Source organism: Gopherus flavomarginatus, chromosome 2, assembly GCF_025201925.1.
Source record: "Gopherus flavomarginatus isolate rGopFla2 chromosome 2, rGopFla2.mat.asm, whole genome shotgun sequence".
Taxonomy (NCBI): Eukaryota; Metazoa; Chordata; order Testudines; family Testudinidae; genus Gopherus; species Gopherus flavomarginatus.
Window position 1 is genome coordinate 209,105,803 of NC_066618.1, and position 25,797 is coordinate 209,131,599.

At 44.1% G+C, this 25,797-nt stretch overlaps 2 protein-coding genes across 5 annotated transcripts in view; one reads left to right on the plus strand and one right to left on the minus strand.

Moving 5' to 3' along the window:
* The window catches only part of RAB31 (RAB31, member RAS oncogene family), a 103,977-nt gene extending 96,330 nt beyond the window's left edge, over nucleotides 1-7,647 (minus strand). The window contains exon 1 of one of the 2 annotated variants that reach the window (XM_050942203.1): nucleotides 7,367-7,647. In XM_050942203.1, coding sequence (XP_050798160.1) covers nucleotides 7,367-7,390 — 24 coding nt within the window. In that variant the 5' untranslated portion in view covers nucleotides 7,391-7,647. Of the gene's footprint in view, nucleotides 1-7,351 lie in introns of both variants that reach the window. The other variant, XM_050942202.1, reaches the window with a different exon arrangement.
* LOC127045735 (golgin subfamily A member 6-like protein 2) overlaps nucleotides 1-25,204 on the plus strand; it is a 35,485-nt gene extending 10,281 nt beyond the window's left edge. Inside the window, exons 2-5 of one of the 3 annotated variants that reach the window (XR_007772806.1) lie at nucleotides 4,774-4,877; nucleotides 20,907-21,023; nucleotides 21,247-23,859; nucleotides 24,595-25,204. Coding sequence is in view for 2 of the 3 variants with exons in the window: in XM_050942205.1 (XP_050798162.1) it covers nucleotides 23,664-23,859; nucleotides 24,595-24,953 (555 nt within the window). In the remaining variant the exon portion in view is untranslated. The remainder of the gene's footprint in view (nucleotides 1-4,773; nucleotides 4,878-20,906; nucleotides 21,024-21,246; nucleotides 23,860-24,594) is intronic. The other 2 variants (XM_050942205.1, XM_050942206.1) reach the window with 2 other exon arrangements.
* The last annotated feature ends 593 nt before the right edge of the window (nucleotides 25,205-25,797 follow it).

Genomic DNA, 25,797 nt, shown 5'->3' on the forward strand with positions numbered 1-25,797 from the left:
TATATTTTGTGAGGATGGACCCCTGCACCCACCTGGAGCCTCATTGATTTCATTGGGACCCCATGTCAGCATAAAGATCTGCCTCCATAGAGCCAATCCTCAGATTGTAAACTCTTTCCGGCAAGGAATCTTTTATTTAATGTTTGTACAGTGCCTAGCACAATGGGGCCCCAATCCTGACAAAGACCTCTGGGCTACCATTGTACAAATAATAGCCTAGGGTTGCCAGGTGTCCGGTTTTCAAGCGGAACATCCGGTCGAAAAGGGAAACTGGCAGCGTCCAGTCAGCTTTGTCTGGTTACCTGCAGTAACTGGTCTCCGTCACTGAGGGGTGGGAAAAGCAGCAGCTGCTTCTGGGATCTGGAGGAGCGTCTCTGCTTAACAGCTGCTGCTCTTTCCACCCCCCAGCCTGACAGAGAGAACTGTCTGACTCCTGGACCGGGCTCCAAAGTAGGTACATGCGCTGTCTGGGAGCAGGGGAGAGGAGATCAGGTAACTTGCCCCCACCGCCCTTCTGTGGCCCAATTTCCCCACCCTAGCCCTTTGCACCAGGGATGGAACCCCCCTCCCCATTGTGCCCTGATTTCCACACCCGGTCCCTCGTTCCAGGGATGGACCCCCCCATCCCATTGTGCCCCGATTTCCCCACTCCAGCCCCTCGCTCCAGGGATGGACCCCCATGCCTCATTGTGCCCTGATTTCCCCACCCCAGCCCCTTGCTCCAGGGCTGGACACCCCCATGCCACTGTGCCCCGATTTCCTCACCCCGGCCCCTGGCTCCAGGGATGGATCCCCCCGCCCCACTTTGCCCCAATTTTCCCACCCTGGCCCCTTGCTCCAGGGATGGACCCCCCCACCTCACGTGCCCCAATTTCCTCACCCCAGCCCCTCACTCCAGGGATGAACCCCCCTTCCCCACTGTGCCCTGATTTCCCCACCCGTCCCTCACTCCAGAGACAGAAACCCTATAACATAACGGTTTTTGGAGGCAGGTCAGATTTAATATGCTCTGTTGTTTTTTAAACACTAGTAAAATTTAAAGATATTCAGAGAGACACTTGCAATGTAACGGCTAAGTTAAATGGTACATTAAATGTTTCAATTTTTACAGAAAGATTTTGCTACAGAAAACGGCTCCACATTCTATTGCAGTCCAGGCCCTATTTTTTCCCTTAGTTTATCATGTCATCACAACTGGAATGCCAGAGAGATGTTATCCTTACTAAAATTAACAACGTGTTCCAGATTACCTACATTATCAAAGAGTTCTGACCACTTTTCTAGAATCTGCATGTGTTTACAGTGGAAATTGATACACCTGTACAGTACTGTATATGCAACACATGCCCAGACATAACGTAAAAACTTGGTAAATAAAGAAAGCAGAGGAGCAGGTAGGTCACAGGAGATAAAAACTAACACGCGACCTCCTGAAGCCCTACCAGGGCAAGCTAACAGTTTCCCTAAAATGTAACAAGTCAAGGAGCACAGTCTCAGTCCAAAGGCTGGAAACCTTAACACAACAAGTTCTAACATAACACAACAGTTATGTTAGAACTTGGCAAGAAGCTATAGCTCAGTCCTACAGGCTGCAGAAAGAAGAGTAGAGCTCCAAAGTGCAAGCATTCATGATTTACTCAACACGTGCGCAGAATGATTAGATTTCTCTGCACAGAGCTAGGTAACGCAAGCAAATCTCTGAGCACTGATGAACAGGAGGAAGTGAATATGAAATGCTTACAGGGGCGAGGACAGAGCATGACCATGGCATACATGCTTAAGTGAAACCTAGTATTTGCAAAATATGTGTGCCACGGCTATTTTACATTATTCATACTGCTATCCAGGAGTAATAGCGTATTCAGCTGTAATAGCTCTACTCAGAAGAAAGCAAGAGAAGAGGCAGGGATGGGGCCACTCACACTGAAATGTCCCCAAAAGTTCTAAGAAAACAGGATAATTCACAGCTAGCTGCTCAATACTTTGTAACATCAGTGAGGCGCAATGTCCTTGAAAGCCCATCAGCAAGCACAACCTGCTTCCCCTCAAATTATTTCTCCTCACTGAATCATGAGTAACAGAGCACCACCCTATGGCTAGAAGTTGAGGCTAGACAAATTCTGATTGGAAATAAGGCATAAATTTTTAACAGTGAGGGTAATTAGCCACTGGAACAATTACCAAGCATTTCCTCGCAATTTTTTAAATCAAGATCGGATGTTTCTCTAAAAGATCTGCTCCAGGAATTATTTTGGGAAGTTCTATGGCCTGTGGTGAACAGCCAGTCAGACTAGATAATTATAATGACCCCTTCTGGCCAGGAATCTATGAATCTATGCACACCAAGTGTCTTACATCCTAATCCTAAAATTAACCTATGTATAAATTTGGGTTAGATTAGGACAAGTTTGCCCTGAGGTTCCCTTTCATCACTCTTCTGTTCATGTCTCATGTTTCTCACTCCATTAGTCACAACATGGGGGACCATCCTCCAGTAGCATGTAGTCTTGAAATGTTGTCTAAAGCAGTGGTTCTCAGTCTTTTTGGGCTCAGGACCAATTTGTAAATGTTTATGGCCTGTTGCAACCCAGTAAATAGTGTGGGGGTGGATGCCCTGCCTGAGGTGGTTACATTTGGATCCTGCCTCTCGGGTGGGGGGAGGAGTAGGGGAGGGGACGAGTCCAGCACTCACCCCACAGCGGCAGCTCTTGCAGCTACTATGCAGGGCAGCTGGCTGGGCTTGGCTCTTGGTTCTGGGAGTTGCAACATCTGCGACAGCACCGCTGCTCACATTTGGCCCTGCCCCCTTGACTGGACCAAAGTTGTGTAAGTGGAGTTGTGACCTGGTTCATGGGGTTGCAGTGCCACTCACTCAAATTTTGCCCACCTGGACTCCTGTTATCATGATGGCTGGGCCAAACCTGAGTGGCACTGGGCTCCCAGAGGTTGCGGTGCCTGGAGCAGTGAGGTGAGCCCAGCCAGCCTGTGGGACAGGAGCTGCTATGCAACCCTTTGAAACATTCTGGCAACCCAGTTTTGGGTCCCACTCACAGGTTGAGAAACCTTGGGTGGCAGGCCAGTCCTTGCCCACAGACAACCTGCCAACCTGAAACATATTCTCACCAGTAACTGCACACCGCACCATAATAACTCTAGCTCAGGAACCAATCCATGCAACAAACCTCGATGCCAACTCTGCCCACATATCTACACCAGCGACACCATCACAGGACCTAACCAGATCAGCCACACCATCACTGGTTCATCCACCAATGTAATATACGCCATCATATGCCAGCAATGCCCCTCTGCTATGTACATCGGCCAAACTGGACAGTCTCTACGGAAAAGGATAAATGGACATAAATCAGACATTAGGAATGGCAATATACAAAAACCTGTAGGAGAGCACTTCAACCTCCCTGGCCACACTATAGCAGACCTTAAGGTGGCCATCCTGCAGCAAAAAAACTTCAGGACCAGACTTCAAAGAGAAACTGCTGAGCTTCAGTTCATCTGCAAATTTGACACCATCAGCTCAGGATTGAACAAAGACTGTGAATGGCTTGCCAATTACAGAACCAGTTTCTCCTCTCTTGGTTTTCACACCTCAACTGCTAGAACAGGGCCTCATCCTCCCTGATTGAACTGACCTCGTTACCTCTAGCTTGCTTGCTAGCATATATATACCTGCCCCTGGAAATTTCCATTACATGCATCTGAGGAAGTGGGTATTCACCCACGAAAGCTCATGCTCCAAAACGTCTGTTAGTCTATAAGGTGCCACAGGATTCTTTGCTGCTTTTCCTGGTCTAAAGGTTTCTCATAAAAAGGATAGAGATTTCTCCTTTCATCTTACAGTACTGTACCGCACACTTTCCTGAGCTTCGTGAGGTGGAGACTGCAAGAAATCAAGCTTTTCCTTCTACCCATGTGTTTTAAACACAATGAGCTACTCACTTTTGATGAGTAAATGGTGAAATATAGCCTGGATCCCCAAATCTGAATGTCAGTACATTCACATCAAGAACATTGGGTCAGATTGTCTCCTGTGCCAAGATGTGCTTAGTGCAGGAGGACTAGGGCATCAAGGAACCAGTTACAGGTCTCCATCTCTCATACAGTGGCTCCAGCCCCAGCCATGGAATGCTGCTGTAGTTCACAATAGCTGGCTGTTGTCCCTAGTGGTCAGCTGAGAGTGGTGGATGGTTCTGGTCTCTCCCACAACACACACCTTCTACACTGGGATGAAGAGTTTGCAAATTGTGCAGGAGCTGGTTTTGCTCTATGCCAGCTGACAGTTCCCAGTTGGGAATTGTCAGCTGGGCAGCTACAGGCAGATTTCAGACGCTTTGCACTATGCAGGTTTGTACACTGTAATGGGAACTGGTTTGGGATAGGACAAGAGGGGTCTTCCTCCGTAGTCTGATTGAGAAATGTAATCTAGAGCTATTTTCACAAATGGAGGAGGGAGATGGGTTCAAAATCTGACTTGATGTTCCCAGGATCTCAATTTCTTGCATAAGGATTTGCATGTTTTATAGGATTTAGGTGCCTCAGATTTTACTGATTACCAGGTGGCCTACTGGGTACATTGCTGCTGGACCTATCTCATTTCATAACATGTATGAAATTAGATCCTAGGAACTATTAAAAAGATAACTCTACGGTTTCTTTTGTTAGATCTTCAGGCTCTATTTTGGATTGGCATCCTGCAGAGAGCTCTTTTAAGTAGACCAAAAGATTAATGGACGAACTTGTTCTCACTGGCAGGCACTCAACTGGCCAATTCTGGAAATCTGTCTTTGCTGGTAGGCAGTCGATCTGTCAGATGAAGCCTTTTGAAGTCTTGAAAAAAATGACTGCCAGCCTCCATGGTAAGTGAGATGATTATGATCAGCAGTGAATGGTTTTGTAGAACTAAAGTATATTAAGACTCAGGAGGGAACCTCCTCTCAGTAATTACAAGGCTGATGTAACTGTAGTTCTTCATGGTTTCTTAAATGTTTCCTCTGCTGCCCTAATTTTTTTGTGAATGTATTGTATTCACGGCACATGAAGTTGTTCTGTATGTTCTTCTCCTTGCCTTAGAACAAACAAAACAACAACAAAAATCCTACAGAACTCCTACATTTAATGTTACAAAATAGCAATAAATTTACTGCAAGAGGAATGTCATTTCGTAAGACTGCTTCTGCCTCTATAAACACCACGATTACAGGATTTGCATCTACTTATTCTAACACAGACTTCTCAAGTTTGAGTAAACTGCGTTTACTTTTGCATCTATACAATTTTAAAGATGAACGCAGAGATTTTCATTGGCGAGGGAAGAATGATTATTGCCAACTACTTTGGGAAAAACTCTTCATTTACACCTACTTTGTACTGGTGTAAATGCCAACACCAAGGCACTTAAAAATTTGGTTAGCGAGTGTTTTTTAAAGTGGCAACTCATTTATATTGCATTAAAATAGTTCACTGTACATATCTAAGTTTATAAAGCTAGTCTCGGTTTCATGGGGGTATGATATAAAATCTTTGTATTCATACAGATGACTTATTCTGTTTTTAAAACTTACATGAAATGCTAAGACAGAGACTCTCAAAAGCTCTGAATTTTTAAATGCTGTGCTTAACTAATATTCAAAGAGTAATTTCATCAGCACATTTTAATGCAAGGTTATTTTTGTGAATGGCAGAGAGTAGATCCAAATCACAAACCTAAGCACATTATTGTTTCAAATGCAGAAAGAGAAGCAGCAAAAATAAATTACTATTATACAGAATGAAACTTCTGTTATTAGTTCATAGACCAAGTTTTAGTAACTCCACTGAAGTCAAGGTACAAAGCACACAGCAAATGCCACTAAAAATCTTGTTTAGGGGTATTTGAAACAAGCGATGACATGGGGTAACAATAATGCCCTCTTTACACTACAGAGATTTTGAAAATCTTTTTTACCCTTGTTAACATTGGTTCACTTAGACGAATGATAATGACGACAGGCCATTTGTCAAAAGTTTCTCTAGTGTAAACAAGACTGAAGCTGGAAGAGGCATTCTTCTGTAAGAATTCTTTATCCATCCTAGTTTGTTGCAATAGCAGCTCTAAGAACACCCCAGGAGTGTGTTGTGAAAGTAAATCAGATGCTGTGAGATGTCCCGCATCCCACACGAATCGTTTAGATTAAGTAGATAGTATATGGCAAGTATTAAGGACTGAATAATCAAGAGGTTCAAAGGAACAGATTCCAGCAAGATTTTAGGTTTTGCCCTTATATATGAAATTCACTTTTAAAACTTCAATGGAAATAATAGTTTGGATTTAAAAATCTCCTTTCGCTTTCCCTGCCCAAAGATTGCAGCCTTGGCTAGTAGTTAAGAACCAGAAAGTGAAAATCACTAGAAACAACAATTAACATGGACTAATGATAATTTTCCTGTCCAAGGTAAGTGAAAGACAAAAGGTGAACAAAACACAGTGAAATTCGTTCACTTCAAATGATCTATGAAAATTTATGATTTAAAAAAAAAGGGGAGGTGGGGTTTAACCTCCACGGCTCTATAAACAGCATCTCATTTCAACAGCCAAGTTTATTTCCTTTTGGAAAGAAAAAATTCCACCCAGGAACCTGGTATGTTGTATACCAAGTTTCAGTCTGAAGGAATTTACCACAGCCGGATAATAAAACCCTCAAAAAGGGAGAGACAAGCACTTTTTCAACTGAGTGGGATCTATTATTTGGTATGATCTCTGTGTACCACAAAGCTTCCTTCCCCTTAATGCACTAGCACCCTGCAGCTGTGCATTGAACTCTGGAGCATTAAAAGTTCGATAATAAACGCAGCCCCTCAAATCCACAGTGGAGGGCAAAGGTCCATAGGTTTGGGGGGTGCAGCAGGCCCTTGTCCCAGCTGGAAATGGTGTCTTCCAGGAAACAGAACATTCAGTCCCCCACCTGGCGCAGAAGGGAACTGAAGGGGGTGGGGGAGCAGTGGAGCGAGACCACAGACAATCTAGACGGAAAAATGCCCAGCTGCCCACATCGTTAGCACAACAACTTCCCCGCAAATGCCTTTTCCCGGAGAACAGCCCAAGAGGGGAAGCGGGGGGGCCCAAGCAGCTCCCTTTATCGCGGGCTCAGCCAAGCCAGGCACAAAGTAGAGCCGCGGACAAAGAAAGTCCGTCCGCAAGGAACTCGGCGCAAACTTCCCGGGGAGGCTCGCAGGGCGGCTGGTAGCCTGGTCCCGCTCTCCTGAGCCTGTGCTGTGGTGGGGGGCCTCCAGCGGCGTCTGCCCCCTGCCCAGGCCGAGCCCCTCCACCCGCCCGGCGCACGCCGCTACTCACTCCAAGCAGACACACTTTCAGTTCTCGTATCGCCATCATCTGCTTGGGGAGACGCCGCTTCGCATCGTCCGGCGGAGTCACTCCCCGGCCGGCTCTCCCGAATGGGGAACGGAAAAGCAGCTGCGGCGCTGCCTGAGCCGCCACCGGTCACATGAGCACAGTCCCAGCTCCTCCTCGTCCTTTTTGGTGCTTTCCTCCCCCAAAGCCAACACACACACAAATCTCTCCACTTCAGCAGATTGCAGGAGCGGCGGTTTCTCTGTTTGGGACTCTGCCGCTCTGCTCCCTGCGAGCACCAGGACACCCCGCTGCCCGGAATGACAGCGAAGCGCTCAGATTAGCCGGGCCAGGAAAGCCCTCGCCTGGTCCCCAGCCACTGTGCACCGCGCGGGTTCGACACCCAGAGCCAGGGGTGTCATTACCCTGAGTATGAATCACAAATACTGGAGTCTCCCTCGACGGTCAAGAGACTTGGCAGATGATCTGCAAATGGCAAGGCACTCAGATTAGGGACAACAGGAGTGGGCAAGGTGTACGAATAGAGTAAAATATGTTTTTAAATCACTGGAGGGGAAAGCTTTTTGTGTGTTTTTGGCACAACAAAACTTTTGTAGAGGAGAGTTTTTTGTTCTGTTACCCCCTTCTCTCCTGTCTCTTGTGTCACCAAGGGGTCTCAATCAGTAATGCCACATAGGTTCCAGCACAGCAAACGGATGGTTCATTTTAAGATAACTTTTGCACTGTGCAAAAAAAATGACAATATAATTAATATAACCTACTTTTCGGCCCCAAAAGTAAGACCCATTCCTTCTTGGGATTCTCTTAAGAACATATGAGTGGCCATACTAGGTCAGACCAAAGGTCCATCTAGCCCAGTGACAGTGGGCAATGCCAAATGCTTCAGAGGGAATGAACAGAACAGGCAATCATCCAGTGCTCCATCGCCTGTCGCCCATTTCCAGCTTCTGGCAAAGAGAGGCTAGGGACACCATCCCTGCCCATTCTGGCTAAAAGCCATTGATGGACTTATCTCCATGAACTTACCTTGTTCTTTTTGAACCTTGTTATAATCTTGGCTTTCACAATGTCCTCTGGCAAAGAGTTCCACAGGTTGTGTGTTGTATGAAGAAATACTTCCTTTTGTTTGTTTTAAACCTGCAGCCTATTAATTTCATTTGGTGATTCCTAGTTCTTATGTTATGAGAAGGAGGGAGAGCTCAGTGGTTTGAGCACAGGCCTGCTAAATCCAGGGTTGTGAGCTCAATCCTTGAGGGGGCCATCTGGGGCAAAAAATCAGTACTCCATCCTGCTAGCAAAGGCAGAGGGCTGGACTTGATGATCTTTCAGGGTCCCTTCCAGCTCTATGAGAATAGGTATATCTCCATAAATTAATATTTCTTGGAACAGAGGGGACTGATTAGAGCAGTTGCATCCCCTTATGCTGCTGCTGTGTGGCCAGTAAGAAAGCCAAATGGTACCTGGTGCCTCACTGTGCATTACAGAGCACTAAATGCTCTGGCCAATTCACCAGCCTCAGTAGTGGCAGCATACCCTGAAATGCTAGCCTGTATTGGACCCCCCCCCCCCCCCGCCAAAAATGTAAAAATACACATGGGGCTTGTACTCACTTCAGCAGTTGGTCCATCAATGGTTATTAGCCAGAATGGGCAGGGATGGTGTCCCTAGCCTCTCTTTGCCAGAAGCTGGGAATAGGCGACAGGCGATGGAACACTGGATGAAGTATTAATTTATGGAGATATACCTATTCTCATAGAGCAGTGGGTCCTTCACTTGCTCCAGGTCTTTGGCGGCACTGAAGGACCCACTGCTGAAGACCCAGAACAAGTGAAGGACCCACTGCTGAAGACCCAGAACAAGAGAAGGACCCACTGCTGAAGACCCAGAACAGGTGAAGGACCTGCTGCTGAAGACCCTGAGCGCTGCCAGGTGAGTAAAAATTAAAAAGGTGCCTCTAGCCAGGGAAGGGATTCTCACTGGGCGCGGGGCCTGATTCAGGGGGAATTGGTGGAATAGGCCTAAAGCTGGCCCTGGCTGGCTGGCACCCCACACCAATGTGAAGCTAGCCCAGGTAAAACCCAACATCAGATGTTTCGGGTGGCTAATCCCAATCAGATAAAGGAGGGGACACTAGTATGTTTTTTGGATGGAAGTTGTAGGTATCAGGGGGGACGGAAAACTGCAGGCTTAGCTGTTGTAGGAATCAGAAGAAATGAGATAGTCAGCACCATTAGTTTCTCACTAGAAGCAAGGTCAGCTCAGGAGGCAGAACTGGCAGCCTTGCTAACAGCTTTAAATGAAGTGGATCCCAAAGTTGAGCCAGAATGTCGGGTGGTGGTAGATTCAGATTATGTATTTCATGGGGCCACATTAGGCAACAGATGGCTCCACAATCAAGCATGCTAACTGGTGGAAGCAGGTGGAGGAGCTCAGTCACTGTTTTACACAGATCAGTGTGGTAAAGGTAAAGGTACACAAGAAAATGGACCCCTAAGCAAAGGAAATAATCTGGCCGATGCAGAGGCCAAGTGGGCTGCAACAGAGGCACTCCCATGGCCCTGGGAGCCAGAAGAGAGTGTGCCTGTAGCAGTGATAACAAGAAGTGGTGTGGATACAGACTGGGAAGGGCGAATTTCAGAGTTGCAAGAATCTGACCCAGGACTGGCAGGCATCATAAAATTTGGGGAGTCGGGGACAGCATACGCCAAAGGTGAAACTAATAGAAGGGATTTGGTGTGTCTTAACAGCTGAAGGACCAGTAATGCTGTGCCCTCAGGGAAACCGGACGGCTTTCTTAAGCTGGGTGCATGGGAGCTTGGCAGGGGGACACCCCAGATTTGAGGAGACACTGGGAACTTTAAAAAGGTTGTGCTGGTGGCCAGGAATGGCAGCTGATTTAAAATCACATCTGGAACATTGTTTGGACTGTGCCAGGCACGACTCACCTCACAAGGTGCTAAGGGGAGAATTAATGAGACAAGCCCCAAGGGGACCTTGGGAAAGGATACAAATTGATTACACAGGACCCCTATCACCAGATCACAGGAAAAAGTGGTTCATGTGGGTGGTAGTGGATGCATTCAGCAGGTGGGTGGAAGCTTTCACCACAAAGTATCAAACTGCCTGAGTAACTGCTGAAATACTGGTAAATGAGGTATTCACTCGCTGAGGGGTCCCAAAGGTGATTGACTCAGACCAAGGAGCTGCTTTCTGGTCAGATCTGTTAGGGGAGCTATCAGCCCCCACTGGAATCACACAATTGTTCCATATTGCTTATCACCCACAGGCTGTGGGACATGGGGAATGCATGAATCGCACCATTAAGAATGAGCTAAGAAAGGGTGTGGAAATGGGAGGGAAAAATTGGTCACAATTACTGCCATTTGTCTTAATGAGAATAAGGGCCCGAGAATCAAGGGCACAGAATTTTCTCCATACAAGACTCTCATGGGAAGGCCTATGGAACAGTGGAAAAATCTACTTACCCCAGTACCTGGGAAAGTCACTACACACGGCTTAACACAAGAATTGGATTTTAACTGGGACGCAAATCAGACAGGTATAAACAAGTATAGCAGGCAGTGGCCTGGCGAGACCAGCAAGGAGCAGCAAGAGTCAAAGCATGGTATGACCTGCCCAGGGAGCGTGATCTACCCATGGTGGGAGATCTTGTGATGTACAAGATTCCAGGTCAACACCATCCATTCACAGCTCCTAAATGGAAGGGCCCCTATCTTGTCCTTGATCAGCTAGGGCCCCGTCTGCTATTATTGAGTACAGAGAATGGAGGACGGGAGTGGGTTCACTGCATGCAAATAAAAAGGTACAAACAGGGGATTGGGAAATGGGACGTGTAAATTTTGTTATATGTGTATTACAGGTTAAATCAAAAAAGAGAAAAGGATAAAAATTCCCTGGCCCTGGATGGAACAATTATTAGTGCTAATCACAATTGTCACATTTACAAATTCTATTCAGACCCCGTGATCTGAAGTGTCAAAAGGAGGAAACACATGGACAGCTACACATTCAACCTGTGGTAATAAAGCTACTGAAGACTATGAGAATCTGCCCATAGAAAGATGTACCACTAATACTCCAACAGGAATTTGGCAGTGTTGGTACATGGTTTATGGATTAGATGGGGGAATCCCCACCCGGTGGAGAATATCAAATTTATCAGGAAATATTGCATGGTACTCCCTGAGTGCTGCCATGATTAATGATAGTGGAAAACACAGTTATCCAGCTATGTGCTTTGTTACAGAGGGTCCAAAGAATATAACCCTCTGGTGTCCTGGAGCGAATAAACCCTCTGGGGAAAATGGGGCCCCACATTTAGGGTGTCACGTTACCATATGTAACAACAATGGTACTTCCATGGAAAATTATCTCCAAAGGTGTGATTGTTATGTACATATTACATGGGGCGTAAAATCCCCTTTGGGATGCTGGGTGTATGAGAAGTTAACCATTTTACACAATGTAACCCTACAGGTGATATGAATGTCAAGTTGAAAGAATTCAAATTTAAAGAGGCCACAGCCTGGAGCCGAAAATATTCCCCGATGAGCAAATGTATGAGAGCCATTGTGGGAGCAGGTGCAGCCAGCACTTTTTAATGTGTCCTTTCACTCTTTTACATGGGTGATATGCCCAAGGAATGGTGGATGGACCAAATTCATCCTAACTGTAGTATGTACATAAAAGGATTGAAACAACAATTCAGTTGGTGGGTGAGGGGACACACCTGGAATCGTCATCGGAAAAGGGGATTGTGGGCAGCAGGGAACACTATGCTGAGTAAATGGAATCTGGGGGACGAGTGGGTAACCAAACAATTAGTAAGCCAAAATGTAAAATTTCAATAACAAATTAATGAATTAATGGCACAGCAACTATCGGCAGTTGCCACTGGGTGGAGGACAGCAGTAGAGGTAAACTTGCAGTTAACTCATTGGGCAGGGGACCTGGTGACATGGGTGAGGGATACCTTCAGAGGATTAACATGGGGAGAAGTGTGTGTAGGTATTCAGAATGCTCAGTTGATAATGTTAATGGATATTATGAGAGATGCGTGGTCAGAACAATGGCCTTCAGTATTAAATTGGGAGGTTAGCCCATATTTATCCACAATTGCAAAAACATACCCATCTACCTGGAAAATAACATCCCCCACCTGTGGGGAGAGTTCTTGTGTAATTGTTACTATGATACCATGGGAAGGAAATGCAAATAAGATAGTCCCCTTGAGCCCTATGGGAGTAACTAGGGAAGGGGGAGCACGTTGGGAGCCACTAGGAAATAGATGAGGGCGTGTTGGAATGGGATAAACTGGACTGTCATCACATTAAGCAGTTGTATATCCAGAGGAGGAATATGGATGTGCCCGTCTCCTATGACTATGGAGGAGCAGAATTAATGGCCTATTGCAAAGGGGGGGGGCATTTAGGAGTAATGTATATGGGGTACGGTGTATTCTGTTAGGAATGTATGTAATCCTGAAATATAACACTAGGAGGCATAATCCTTCCAAATTATGAACTTCTACACACTGCCACCTGGACTATGGTGCACCAATGGATCAGTGGACTTAATCGTTGTAAACTATCAAACCAGCACCTACTACCCCGTGCCGTACCAAGTAGTTGAACTGGTTTGGACAATACCAAATTTCACTGTGGATATTCAATGGACACACAATATGGACAAAAGTACACAAAGATTACAAGAGCAACTTGCTGCAAGTGCCAACAGTTGAACACACTTACAATACACGCTACAGGATGGTGCTGACAAAATTTTAATCCTACCAAAGGAGAAGAAGCAGTGTTTTTGGTGGTGGCCAGGATGTTGGACCATACTGCAGTGGTCAGGACTCTTAGTGTTGCTGTGAATTATCATAGCAGCTGGTGTATTGTTAACTGTATTTCTGTTACATTGTATATGGAAACGATTAAGGGGGGCAAAACCACCTAGCGAACAGACACTAATTATAACCTATATGTAATGTAGTAAGCCCTCCCCCTCAGTGTATTAGACAACCCGGACCCAACCTTCTCGAGCCCACTATAATGGGAAGTGTGGAACACTAATTGGAATAGGTGTGGTATGCCCATACGAGAGAAGGTGCAGGGCCCGGTACTACACCAGGAGCACTGGGACAGATGGAGCATCAACACCTTCCACCTTGATGCCTGGCCCTATCAGGAAGTGTGTCGCCAATGTCCTATGCTTTTCCAGGGATACCTGGGCAGGAGGATCCCAAAAGAAAAAAAAGAGGTGGCGTGTTAGGTTATAGATATTCAAGCCTGTCTGTAAAGGCCTATACTTTAAGAATTTAGGTATATGTTTATTATTTAGCTAGTTATAGAGGTATAAAAGAAAGAATCTGTGTAAGGGCCTTCTCTCACTGTGATAGTCTGAGGCCCTGTTTAGTCATACTGAAAAAAGGCAATCTAGGGCTGTTAGGAAGATGATCCGATCTATCACCTCCAGAGAAAGGGAAGAGCATAGAAGAGGGGTCGGCAACCCTTCAGAAGTGGTGTGCCGAATCTTCATTTATTCACTCTAATTTAAGGTTTCACGTGCCAGTAATACATTTAAACATTTTAAGAAGGTCTCTTTCTATAAGTCTATAATATATAACTAAACTATTGTTGTATGTTACGTAAACAAAGCTTTTAAAATGTTTAAGAAGCTTCATTTAAAATTAAATTAAAATGCAGAGCACCCCGACTGGTGGCCAGGACCCAGGCAGTGTGAGTGCCACTGAAAACCAGCTCATATGCTGCCTTTGGCACCTGTGCCATAGGTTGCCTACCCCTGGCCTAGAAGATGGAAAAGGAAATTTAGTTTGATAGTTTTCTGTCTGGTAAGAACTCACTTATCAATAGACCAGTAGTTTCCCCAGGAATTGAAATTAGGGGGGGTGTTCGAATTTACAGGGGGGTGTCAGGGCCAATGAGATATATAAAAGAGATATGAATAAAGTGAATTTGTTTGTTAAATGCAAATTTAACATGAAGATAATGCAAGTTACACATAACAGGTCTAGATTTCTAAAAAATATATATATATATATTTTTAAATGTATTTAATTTAAATTGACTTTTGAAAAGTAAGCCATCATGGGATAAGAGGGAAGTCCTCTCATGAATCAGTAACTGGTTATCGTGGGAAACAAAGGGCAAGAATAAATGGTCAGTTTTCAGAATGGAGAGAGATAAATAGTGGTATCCCTGAGGAGTCAGTACTGGGACCAGTACTGTTCAACATACTCATAAATGATCTGGAAAAATGGGTAAACAGTGTGGTGACAAAATTTTCAGATGATACAAAACTATTCAAGATAGTTAAGTCCCAGGCAGACTGCAAAGAGTTACAAGGGATCTCACAAAACTGGGTGACCGGGCAATAAAATGGCAGATGAAATTCAGTGTTGATAAATGCAAAGTAATGCACACTGGAAAACAATCTCAACTATACATACAAAATGAAGGCGTCTGAATTAGCTGTTACCACTCAAGAAAGAGATCTTGGAGTCATGGACAGTTCTCTGAAAACATCCACTCAATGTGCAGCGGCAGCCAAAAAAGCAAACAGAATGTTGGGAATCATTAAGAAAGGGATAGATAATAAAACAGAAAATATCCTATTGCCTCTATATAAATCCATGGTATGTGCACACCTTGAATACTGTGTGCAGATCTGGTCACCCCATCCCAAAAGAGATATATTGTAAATGGAAAAGGTACAAAGATGGGCAACTAAAATGATTAGGGGTATGAAACAGGAAGAGAAATTAAAATGACTGGGAATTTTCAGTTTAGAAAAGAAATGACTAAGGGGAGATACGATAGAGGTCAGTCAGTACAGGCTAAGTACAGTTGTACTGACCTTTACTCATACAATAAGAACAACAACATTTCATTTCACACTCCCCACCCCCCGCATTCAAGTGATTTGTAACCCAACTCCAGCCAAAATCTATCACTTGGGCAACACAGCTCTGTTTGCTGGATACCTAGGTACATTAGGTGTGAATGTAAATACAATCTGGTCCTGAAGCCTTTCCCCCCAGCCTCCAGCTCATCACTAGCTGTCAGGGAGAGCTCATTTAGACTTCGCTTACAAATCATCATTTGAAATTATTACGTTGGCCAACATCACCGAAATGAATGCACTGACATTGTCATAAAAAACAGCTGTATAAGGAAGCTAGTCTATGTTCATACTTTCGAAATCTATTATACTTTTTCAAATCTATGTATTTTATCATACACTATATATGCTTTTAAAGAGTGTATTAATGTTTCAGTTTCAATTCAAATTTCCAAACAGTCACTAAATTGGCATGTTTCAGAGTAGCAGCCGTGTTAGTCTGCATCCGCAAAAAGAACAGGCGTACTTGTGGCACCTTAGAGACTAACACCTGTATTTGAGCATAAGCTTTTGTGGGCTACAGCCCATTTCATTGGATGCATAGAATGGAACATATAGTGAGGAAATATATATACATACAGAGAACATGAAAAAGTGGGAGTTGCCTAACCAGCTCAAAGAAGCTAATTAATTAAGATGAGCTTTTGTCAGCAGGAGAAAAAATAACTTTTGTAGTGATAATAATGATAATCAAGATGAACCATTTAAGATAGTTTGACAAGAAGGTGTGAGAATACTTAACATGGAGAAATAGATTCAATGTATGTAATGGCTCAGCCACTCCCAGTCTCTATTTAAGCCTAAATTGATTGTATCTAGTTATATATTAATTCAAGTTCAGCAGTTTATCGTTGGAATCTGTTTTTGAAGCTTTTCTGTTGCAAAATTGCCACCTTTAAATCTGTTACTGAATGGCCAGAGAGGTTGAAGTGTTCTCCTGCTGGTGTTTGAATGTTATAATTCTTGACATCTGATTTGCGTCCCATTTATGCTTTTGCATAGAGACTGTCCGGTTTGGCCAATGTACATGGCAGAGGGGCATTGCTGGCACATGATGGCATATATCACAATGGTAGATGTGCAGGTGAGCGAGCCTCTGATGGTGTGGCTGATGTGATTAGGTCCTATTATGGTGTCACTTGAATAGATATGTGGACAGAGTTGGCATCGGGCTTTGTTGCAAGGATAGGTTCCTGCTTGAGTGTTTTTGTTCTGTGGTGTGTGGTTGCCGGTGAGTATTTGCTTCAGGTTGTGGGGGCTGTCTGCAAGTGAGGACTAGTCTGTCTCCTAAGATCTGTGAGAGTGAGGGATCATCTTTCAGGATATGTTGTAGATCTCTGATGATGCGCTGGAGAGGTTTTAGTTGGGGGCTGAAGGTAACGGCTAGTGGCGTTCTGTTATTTTCTGTGTTGGGCCTGTCTTGTAGTAGGTAACTTCTGGGTACTCTTCTGGCTCTGTCAATCTGTTTTTTCACTTCAGCAGGTGGGTATTGTAGTTGTAAGAATGCTTGATAGAGCTCTTACAGGTGTTTGTCTCTGTCTGAGGGATTGGAGCAAATGCAGTTGTATCTTAGAGCTTGGCTGAAGACAATGGATCATGTGGTGTGTCCTGGATGGAAGCTGGAGGCATGTAGGTAAGTAAAGTGGTCAGTAGGTTTCTGGTATAGGGTGGTGTTTATGTGACCATCGCTTATTAGCACGGTAGTTGTCATAAACAGATAGTAGGAGTTAATAGAACAGAAGTACTTTATATCTCTTTTGCCTGTAAAGGGTTAACAAAATCAGTGAGCCTGGCTGTCACCTGACCAGAGGACCAATCAGGGGACAGGATACTTTCAAATCTTGAGGGAGGGAAGTTTTTGTGTGTGCTGTTAGTTTTTGGTTGTTGTTCTCTGTGGGTTCTGAGAGTGACCAGACGTGCAACCAGGTTTCTCTCCAATCTCTCCGATACAGGCTCTTATAAGTTCAGAATAGTGACTACTAAGTAGTCAAGGCGAGTTAGGCTTATGTTTGTTTTCTTTATTTGCAAATGTGTATTTGGCTGGAGGAGTTCAAAAGTGTATTTGGCTGAAAGGAGTTCAAATTTGTATTTTGCTAAAAGGATTTTAATTTGTACTTGTATACTTAGGCTGGGAGGGTATTCCCAGTGTCTATAGCTGAAAGACCCTGTAACATATTCCATCTTAAATTTACAAAGATAATTTTTACTGTTTTTCCTTCTTTAATTAAAAGGTTTTCTTGTTTAAGAACCTGATTTTTTTTTATTCTGGTGAGACCCCAGGGGATTGGGTCTGGATTCACCAGGGCATTGGTGGGGAGAAAGGAGGGAAGGGGGAGAGAAAGGCTAATTTCTCTCTGTGTTAGGATTACTATCTCTCTCAGGGAGAGTCTGGGAGGGGGAGAGAGAAGGAGGGGGGAAGGTGCATTTTCCTCTCTGTTTAAGATTCAAGGAGTTTGAATCACAGTGATCTTCCAGGGTAACCCAGGGAGGGGAAGCCTGGGAGAGGCAACGGTGAGGGAAAGGGTTTACTTTCCTTGTGGTAAGATCCAGAGGATCTGGGTCTTGGGGTTCCCCGGGCAAGGTCTTGGGGGGACCAGAGTCTACCAGGCACTGGAATTCCTGGTTGGTGGCAGTGCTACAAGTACTAAGCTGGTAACTGAGCTTAGAGGAATTCATGCTGGTACCCCATCTTTTGGACACTAAGGTTCAGAGTGGGGAATTATACCATGACAGTAGTGTCAAGGAAATGGACCGCTTGTGTGGATTGGTCTAGGCTGAGGTTGATGGTGGGATGGAAATTGTTGAAATCATGGTGGAATTCCTCAAGGGCGTCTTTTCCATGGGCCCAGATGATGAAGATGTCATCAGTGTGGAGTAGGGGCATTAGGGCATGAAAGCTAAGGAAGCGTTGTTCTAAGTGAGCCATAAAAATGCTGGCATACTGTGGGCCATGCGGGTACCCATAGCAGTGCTGCTGACTTGAAGGTGTATATTGTCCCCAAATGTGAAACAGTTGTGAGTGAGGACAAAGTCACAAAGTTCAGCCACCAGGTTTGGCATGTAACTAGCTCACAAAACTGGGGGTGGGGTTGGGGAAATTCAGGGGGAGTGTTCATCTCCCTTAGGAGGGGTGTAGGGAAATCACTGCAATAGACACAACTGGGAAACCCTTATGTCTTTATAGATGTAGTTGTGAAATCCTCACTTCTGTATTGTTTTTTATGTTTATTTGTATAGTCTCTGGCTCTGTGATTGTTTCTGTCTGCTGTATAATTAATTTTGCTGGGTGTAAACTAATTAAGGTGGTGGGATATAATTGGTTAGCTAATCATGTTACAATATGTTAGGATTGGTTAGGTAAATTTCAGTAGAATGATTGGTTAATGTATAGCTGTGAATATTACTATATAAATTAGGGGCAAACAGGAAGTAAGTTGTGATTCCAAAATAAGGAAAAAGGAGCTTGGATTTAAGATTGCTGGAAGTTCATCCCAATAAACATCGAATTGTTTGCACCTTCAGACTTTGGGTATTGTTGCTCTCTGTTCATGCGAGAAAGACCAGGGAAGTTGTGATTTTATAGACCTCTAGCATATCCTCTCCTTTTCTAAAAGTGGCTCTTTTAGCATAAAGTGTTCCTCAGAAACAGTAATCTATTGTTACTAGAACAATCAGTAGGAATAACCCTAGGGGTATTGTATAAATATTTACTGCCATGAGAATAATAATCAGTGAGGCTCCCACTCTGCAAATAATTACCAATGTGCTTAACTGTACACATAGTGGGCTGGTCTACCTGCAGAAGCTGCACCACTTAACTTAAATTGCTTTTTTAAATTGGTTTAGTTAAATTTGTGCAAACCCCTGAGTAAACAAATCAGTTGAAACCTCTGAATTTCACTTGGTATAAAATGGTGAACATTTTCACATTTAAAAACAATGCCACCACTTTCACACAATCCTGGTAATATGCAACTGATTATTTTTGCTATCTGATCATCCATTGTCAGTTCTATCCTTGACTATCTGTTTTGACAATAATAATGCAACACTAAAGATTAAATTAAAATATATCAAAATCAGGCCAATCTACTTAGGGACAAAGAGAGAGAGAGAGAGAGAGAGAGAAAACAACACATACAGACCCCTGCTTAAAGATTAAGAACAGCTAATGACATTCCCCCTTCCAGGAACTGGCATAACCTCTGTGTTTGTCTGCACGAAAGGAGCTGTGGTCAGGGAAACATTTTTGAGAAATTTGTCATGTTTCGGTGTTTTTAAATATCTGGTCAAAGCTGTAAGAAAACAAGTCTTACAACCCTAAAGGTTTACTTTTTCCTTTTGTGGAAGCTTACTTTGATTAATAACTACAAGCTTTCCAGTGTTTTAAAATAATGTCTTGCTTTGCTTCTTTATACACTACTGTATTTTGCTTTTTGCATGTTACATGAAAAAAGCTACTCAGTTTTTCAGAAGTATTTTTAAGCATTTCAAATAATCTCCTTCTGAAATCCTTTACTTCAGTTTCCATTGACTAATAGGGTCCAATTCTCTTTTCATTTACCTGGTTTTACACCAGTATAATTCCACTGATTTCATCTGAAGAACTCCTGATTTACACAAGTGTGAGAGAACTAGACTGTTGGAGTTGGACTCAAGCCACAAGGTTTTGATCTGGCTCCAGATGTGAGGGCTTGGGGGGGTATTTGGTTTTGGAAGGTTGATTCAGGCCAATCTCTTGTGTCTATATTCAATATAGTGCTAGCTATTGCGGGAGGGTAGAACTGATTAACAGTAACAAGCCCCTCAGAAGGGAGAAAGGATAGTTTTGTGATTAGGGACAAGACTGAGAGTCAAGAAATCTGGATTCTTTTCCTGAATCTACCACAGACTTGCTGCGTGACCTTGGACAAAACACTTAACTTCTCTGTACCTCAGTTTCCCCATCTGAAAATTAGAATAATGATATTTCTCTAACTCACAGAGATAGTATGAGAATGACTTAACACTTGTGAGGCACTCACTAGGACCCCTAATTTCTCTCTTTTGTGGGTGACAGATGCAGACATAAATCCAGCCTTATGTCCAGTCAGTTTCCTAAACTGCTGTGGTCTATCCCAGTTCCTTGATGAGTCAACATCTCTCTCCCACTGCTGCCTTCCTTCCCTGTCCCTGGCAGGTGTCTTCCTGACACAAAAAAGTTCTCCCTCCTCATCACTGGTGAGTTAAGCTCCCGGGCCATCCTGCTATATGCTGCCTTCCCAGCCCTTGTTCCCAATACACAGAACAGGAGGCAAGTGAACTCATTACCTGTAGTAAGAAGTCTTTTTAAATATGTATTTCTAAGGACAAATAAAATACACAAATGCACAATATAATGACTTTGCTAGAAATATTAAAGATGTGGTCCTAGAAAGTACCAAATCTATTAAATGGAGAGCAGCAGCAACAGAGCAAATCGCTCAGGTCAGCAGAAACAGGGGAATAAGAGCAGCTTGTGGTTCACACTGTATAGCTTATTCAAAATCCAGTGGTTAAGCTATAGTTTATAACCTTGAGGCCTTTTATTTTACATTTTTACATTTTCCTGCAGATTAAAAACAGATTGTCCTCATCCTGAGTCCCAGGCCTCTTGTACTGTGAGTACTACAGAAGCACAGCAAAGACATGGAAGAAATCTAAGGGCCTGATTCTCCTTTCACTTACACAGGTTTGAAACATGCAATTCTCTTAACTTCTATTACTCCTGATTTTCACAGTATGAAAAGGAAATTAGGCCCAGTAACCCCGTGACTCTTCCATTAAACACTGGTGCAATGAACAGCTCCAATGTACCAAAATTTACTTTTCTTTTGGAATCACATCATATTCCAGTATCACTGTCGCTCATTGCACAGAAATAACATATATGGCCCAATTACTTCTTCCACCAGGAAAACCCAGGGGAAAGGACCAGAGAGGAGGAACCATCTGCAAATATTCTTCAGGGGAGACGGAACGTGACCTTCAAGGAGCTATCCTTTATCCACCACCTCAGAAACATTTGGGGATGATGGGGAGCATATCCAGGGCCATAGAAATTTCTCCACTCCTACTGGTCTTTTGTGCTGTCCTGAGACCCCCCTGAACCTGCTGGGCAGCCCCCCCTCAAGTAAGGAAAGACTTTCTTAGGCAAAGCAGTGATATTGCTGAAAATCCATTTTTTTCTTTTTTTAAATAAAATCCAATGAAGATGTTTCATGCTACTGCCTAAAAGGTTTGTGCAGTTCTCAAAGCTGGGGATTTTTTGCTCCTGTAAATGCTGTGCTTGTGGAAAGTGCCAAATTCACAAACTAAAGACTGTTGCCTCTGGTAAACCACAGAACAAGTAATATACAATACAGGTAGAGACCAGCAGTGAAACCTTCTCATGCTCCTGCACCAATGTGCCTCAGCCCCAAGCTGGAGGAACTACTTTTAATGCTGCAGGGGTAGTTCAGTCTCCATTCAGTCCTTGGCTCTCCAGGCAAATGTGCCAATTAACGTTAATTATTGTGTTGATTTCTGTGATTTGGGCATCATAGGCCAAATTCATAGCTGATGTACCCCAATCAAGTCAGTGGATGAATATGGCCCCATGTCTTTTAGGAACTGGACTGACACCAACAGTTTATTTAACTTACTCCATCAAATAGCCATTAAGTTGTTTCAACCTCTACTGATGTGGTCTGAATTCAGAACAATAGCCTCGTGATGAAAGGCTCAGCATCCAATTATCAATACTCTTTGCTGTATAATCTAAATAAAAATACTTATGCTGGCCACTTTTCTCAAGTTACACTCACTACAAAGTGCATGTGTGCATGCATGCTTGTAATGTAAAGAGCAAAACAAGCAGAGAAGTTGCTCGGATTTAATGTAGCCAATACATGTTTCAGATCAGAAGTCTCATTAAAAGTGAGCATTCAAGGCCCCAGATTTCTCTGTTGCAATTTTTCCTTCCTAAAGCAGTCCTCAGCCTACTCTTATTGAGCACTGTTTGAAGTGTCACATCAATGATTATCTCAAGAGAGTCCATCTCTGGTGTGGCTGGCATGCTTTCTGCCCCACCCCTTGCCTAGCTCATGATGTAGCTGCTTTTGTAGGATAACATTATGTGAGGCAGCGCTTAGGAGGGGAAAGGACAACATACAACTTCTGCAGACTCCATGCCCTGGGATTGGGGTGGTGAGGGAGAACAGTTATATGCAAGTATTATGTCAAGCTTTGCACCAGTGACAAAACAATAACGTCTGCCCATCTTTCAATCTACCCAAAGAGCAGCCCAATGAAAATCCCAGGGTAAACTACAGATGATTCCACTGAACAGCATCTCAGTAACTTTCTAGAAGTAAATTTCTCTGGATAGTATATTAAAGTAGTTTTAACTGAGAAGCCAGCCCACACCAAGAGCTTTATTTTTGATGTAGAAACCTGTGTTTATTGCCAAGCGAAAGGAGAGCAGCCACAGTTCCCCCTTTTAATTAAACTAAACATTGTAAAATATGAAAATGGCATAAAAATAAGGCTAAAAGTTTTATTCTCAAAGAATCTTCTATTGTGTGTACTTCCAAGAAGAGTTAACAGATTTCTTTTATAGACAGCCAATTTGGGTATTACCAAGCAGGACTTTAGCTTCAAAGAAGTTTGGAGGTGGTAAGTTGGTAAATGCATGTTTATGTGTGGTTTTCTATAGAAGTATGTGGATGAGAAATTTCTCCACAACCACTTCCTAAAAGGAATCTTCCAAATACATTTAATCTGAGGCTGTTGATTATTCACAATTAATTCACAAGATCAACTACCAAAAAAATTGCAATTTAAAAAATAAATCACAATTAATCGCAGTTCTAATTGCAATATTAAACAATAGAATACCAATACTCTCAACTCAGATGCACTGGCCAGGTAAACAGGAAAAGCCCCGTGAACTTTTGAATTTCATTTCCTGTTTGGCCAGCATGGTGAGCTGATCAGCACAGGTGACCATGGAGTCCCAGAATAACAAAAGAGCTCCAGCATGGACCAAACGGGAGGTACTGGATCTGATCGCTGTATGGGGAGACGAATCTGTGCTATCAGAACTCCGTTCCAAAAGACAAAATGCCGGAATATTTGAAAAAATCTCCAAGGGCATGAAGGACAGAAGCTATAACAGGGACCCGCAGCAGTGCCACGTGAAACTTAAGGAGCTCAGGCAAACCTACAAAGAACCAGAGAGTCAAATGGCCGCTCCAGGTCAGAGCCCCAGAATGCCACTTCTATGATGAGCTGCATGCCATTCTAGGGGGTGCCCCTACAACTATCCCACCCCTGTGCATGGACTCTGTCAATGGATTCTCATGCAATAGGGAATGCAGATTTTGGGGATGAGGAGGATAAGGAGGAGGTTGAAGATAGTGCACAGCAAGCAAGTGGAGAAACCGTTTTCTCCGACAGCCAGGAACTGTTTTTCACCCTGGATCTAGTACCCTCCCAACCCACCCAAGGTGGGCTCCCAGACCTTGAAGGTGGAGAAGGGACCTCTGGTGAGTGTACCTTTGTAAATATAATACATGGTTTAAAAGCAAGCATGTTTAATGATTAATTTGCCTGAAGACTTGGGATGCATTGGCAGCCAGTACAGCTACTGGAAAAGTCTGTTAACATGTATGGGGATGGAGCGGAAATCCTCCAGGGACATCTCAGTAAAGCTCTCCTGAATGTACTTCCAGGGTCACCTGGTTGAAATAGGGGAATTTTATTAAGGAGACATTCAGAGGTGGCCGTTCCTACTGGGCTGTTTGCCAGTGGCTAAACAGAAATCATCCCCGCTGTTAGCCACGCGGTGGGGCGAGGGGTGAAGCAATCATTCCAGAGAATTGGGTGTGTGGGGGGGTGCGGTTTAGTTGGGTTTGTGCTGCATGTTAACCCGAAAACCTCAGCCCCTCCTTTTAAATGGCCAACCCAATGGGTGCTTGGTATGGGAAATGAGGGTGCTGCTGTTTGAAACCATCCCCACATGTTATGAAGGTTAAAGAAGCCAAAAGACTGTGGCTTACCATGTCTGCCTGCAAGCCTAATTCTGTTGCCCGCCGGCCCTGCGTGTGCGGTCTCTCACACCAAATTGGCAGGTCCTCAATATAAGAGGCAAAATATGACCTTCTAAAGAAAGCACACGTGCTATGTAATGTTAACAGCTTGGTTCACCGTGAAAGAGTCTACTCATTGTTCTCTAAAATGTGTCTCTTTATATGTGACTGTCCCTTTTTTTCCTTCCGCAGCTGCAAATGTTTCAGCAATCCCCGTATCATCTCCATCCCAGAGGCTAGCAAAAATTAGAAGGCAAAAAAACCGCACTCGCGACAAAATGTTCTCTGAGCTCATGCAGTCCTCCCACACTGAAAGAGCCCAGCAGAATGCCTGGAGGCAGACACTGTCAGAGTGCAGGAAAGCACAAAATGAACATGAGGACAGGTGGAGGGAGCAAGAGGAGAGATGGTGGGATCAAGATGATTGGTGGCATCAGCATGATGAGAGGAGGCAAGAAGCAATGCTTAGGCTACTGGAGGATCAAACTGATATTCTCCAGCGTATTGTTGAGGTGCTGGAAAGGCAGCAGGAGCACAGACCACCACTGTAGCCCCTGTGTAACCAACCGCTCTCCTCCCCAAGTTCCATAGCCTCCTCACCCAGATGCCCAAGAACGCGGTAGGGGGGCCTCCAGCCACCCAACCACTCCACCCCAGAGGACTGCCCAAGCAACAGAAAGCTGGCGTTCAATAAGTTTTTCAGTGTAGTGTGGCCTTGTCCTTCCCTCCTCCCCTCCTCCACCACCCTACCCGGTGCTTCCCTCCTCCTGCACCCTCCCGGGGTACCTTGGCAGTTATCCCCCCATTTGTGTGATGAATTAATAAAGAATCCATGAATTTGAAACAACAATGACTTTATTGCCTCTGCAAGCAAAGATCAAAGTGAGGAAGGGAGGGCAGTTGGCTTACAGGGAAGTAGAGTGAATCAAGGGAGCGGGTTTTCATCAAGGAGAAACAAACAGAACTTTCACACTGTAGCCTGGCCAGTGATGAAACTGGTTTTCAGAGCTTCTCTGATGCGTAGCGCACCCTGCTGTGCTCTTCTAACTGCCCTGGTGTCTGGCTGCATATAATCAGCGGCCAGGCAATATGCCTTAACCTCGCACCCTGCCATAAATATCTCCCCCTTACTCTCACAGATATTGTGGAGCACACAGCAAGCAGTAATAACAATGGGAATATTGATGTCACTGAGGTCTAACCAAGTCAGTAAACTGCACCAGCGCACTTTTAAATGTCCAAATGCACATTCTACCACCATTCTGCACTTGCTCAGCCTATAGTTGAACAGCTCCTGACTACTGTGTAGGGTGCCTGTGTATGGCTTCATGAGCCATGGCATTAAGGGGTAGGCTGGGTCCCCAAGGATAACTATAGGCATTTCAACATCCCCAA